The following is a 2,665-nucleotide window of genomic DNA, read 5'->3' on the forward strand; positions in this document are numbered from 1 at the left end:
GCTCTCACCACTGACTGGTCACACCAACAGTTCTCACCACTGACTGGTCACACCAACAGCTCTCACCACTGACTGGTCACACCAACAGTTCTCACTGCTGCCTGGTCAATCACACTAACAGTTCTCACCACTAGGCCAGCCAGGATCACACTGCTATCCTCCCACACCGTGAGGTAAAGGTGACTTAGCACTGCCCAGGGTTTGGCTTGGTCTTGTTTCTTACGGTGAGCCTTGCCCCATCTTTTATCCACAAAACATGCGACTACTTCTATCCTCCTCAGGAAATTAAATTGTTGGATTTTAAAAGTTCTGGCTGGCATGCTGCCTTGCTTCTAAAGAATTAAACACACACACACATATTGCATTGTGTCAGTGGGGGTACACACACACGTTATACACACACACAAACTGTAATACAATGATTAATGACTACATATTCTGTAATTCTATTGACATGAAGTGTGTAGAATAGGCTGTCTAGGAAAACCCATGGACTAGAGTGGGGACTTGGAGGAGGCCAAGTGTGACGGCAAACAGTTACAGTGTTTCTTTATAGGATAATGAAAGCAGCTCTCTGATTGGCTGGGATAACAGTCACACAGCCTGTGAATCCCATTACAGCCCATGAAACATCTACTTTAAATGGGTAAATTGTATTTCATGTCCGTTATACCTCAATATAATCACCACTGAAAGCCTATCTCTAAGCAACAACCAGGGCCTTGTGCTTGCCAGGAAATCCAGCATCGATCAGGGTTCACACCATGGTCAATGAATGCCATCCTCACAGCAGGGTTCACACATCAACTGGTAATGTTCTCCACAAGTGTCTCTAATGTGTCATAAATCCCATGGCTGCTCACCTTGGATAAGGGAGAGGTCTTCTGAGGTGAGCTGGGGTCCTCACCCTCTCCAGGATTTAGTTCCACCATGGCGCTAGTCCTTGGAGTGGGCCGTGAACTGGAAAACACACAGCAACTTAACAGGCTGCAGAAGCGATCCTGTCCGTTCCCTGTCTCCTAGCAGGGAGAGTGGAGGGGAGCTGGGAGGAAGGGCTCCATGCCTCTTGCATAGGTCCTCAGCATATAAGCAGCTTGAGGCCTAACTTTTTAGTGACTGTAATTTGTGCAGCTGCTTCTTGTAAAGAGTGTTGGTACATGTGCCCATGCAAGTGGAAGTCCGAGGATGTCTCTGCACATCTGGTGCTCCCCAACCCTTGGTCTCCCAGGTGTGTGGCCTACTGAGCCTCCCGCTGGCCCTGTAACTGCTCCGTGGATAGTTTCCTGGGTAATCAGTTACTTATGTCTAAACTGCATGCTACACACACAGCCTTTTCCTTTGGTGACATTTGCTACATGTTTAGTGTGTCACCAGCATCTACTGACTATACTCAGCAATGGCTCTCATGACGATGTGTTCTGCACACGCACACGCATCCACCCCCTTGTCTCCCTCCCACTCTCATGTCCTCCTTCCCAGACGCTTCGTTCTCTGTGTTCATGTCCACCTGGGGATGAGCACTGACTCTCTTCAAGGCTTGTGGTAGAAGCATGGATTAGTGTTTTCTTTTCTAGCCAGGAACTTTAAAATATGAATTTTGTTATCTTCTGACTGGTTGGTGGTGCAACTGGGTTTTACATACCTGAGGAGAAATATGGATTCATTCTGCTGGCCTCCTATGATGCTCTTGGGCCTCAGCTCAGTTGGGTTTTCTGTGGTCGAAGAGTATAGGTTACCCAGGAGGAACAGACACCACCATGAGCAGAATGAAGTACGGGAAGGCATGGAAAAGAAAGCAAATATGGGGCTGGGGGCTCCTCTCGACGGTCCTCAGCCCACAGACTGCTCTAACCAAGCCTTACCTAGCCTGAAAGACTGGCTGAGCCGATGAGCTGCCTTCTGCCCTTTGGCTTGTCCATTCTTAGGGCTCTGCAAAAGCTCTCTGGAATCATGTGGTCCAGAACACTCCATGACGTTTCTGCTGCTTAACAGGAGATCAACACAAACAAACCTCAGACTCCCTGGGGCTTTGAAATATCTCAAAAGGTATCAGGGTGTAGCTGCACTGTGTGTCTTACCCTATGAGGTCACGGAACTGGGCAAGCAGTTTTCCACTGAGCTCTATCTACACCTAGAAGTCTAAAAACCCTTTCTCTGACAAATGGACAGAAGCAGACAGACAAGCAGACACCAGAGTCTGGAGTACCACAAAAACCAGCAAGTTTCTCTCCCTGTCTCCCTGGGGTCCATGAAAACTAACTGTAAGGGCCATTGGTCAGTCACTGTCCCAAGGAACAGGAGTGAGCGGCCTCTAGAGGTGAGAGGGCAGATGAATTCTCCGTGAGCTCCCTGATCATCCTCTTGCCAGGTAACCCTGACATCACCTCAGCTTCTCCAAGACTTGGAGTCTAAGTGATGCTCACTCTGTGCTGGGTTAGAAACACCCAGAAGGGGGAAAGCGCCAGCCCAGCTCTGAAGCCCCACTGACAGGAGGACATAATGAGACCATGGCTGCAGCACAGACGATCACGATTAATAAACCCTGACTTCACTACACAACACACTGCATTTGGCAAAATTAAAAACAGAAGCAGTAGCTGGGCGTGGTGGCGCACGCCTTTAATCCCAGCACTCGGGAGGCAGAGGCAGGCGGATTTCTGAGTTC

General features: G+C 49.0%; 1 protein-coding gene across 3 annotated transcripts in view; it reads right to left on the reverse strand.

Moving 5' to 3' along the window:
- The window catches only part of Ulk4 (unc-51 like kinase 4), a 283,269-nt gene that overhangs the window by 263,028 nt on the left and 17,576 nt on the right, over window positions 1-2,665 (reverse strand). For 2 of the 3 annotated variants that reach the window (XM_021173384.2, XM_021173383.2), the window contains exons 10-12: window positions 1,863-1,984; window positions 1,643-1,712; window positions 864-960 (exon numbers count right to left, since the gene is read on the reverse strand). In XM_021173384.2, coding sequence (XP_021029043.1) covers window positions 864-960; window positions 1,643-1,712; window positions 1,863-1,984 — 289 coding nt within the window. The remainder of the gene's footprint in view (window positions 1-863; window positions 961-1,642; window positions 1,713-1,862; window positions 1,985-2,665) is intronic. The other variant, XM_021173385.2, reaches the window with a different exon arrangement.

This window comes from Mus caroli, chromosome 9 (assembly GCF_900094665.2).
Source record: "Mus caroli chromosome 9, CAROLI_EIJ_v1.1, whole genome shotgun sequence".
NCBI classification, from domain to species: domain Eukaryota; kingdom Metazoa; phylum Chordata; class Mammalia; order Rodentia; family Muridae; genus Mus; species Mus caroli.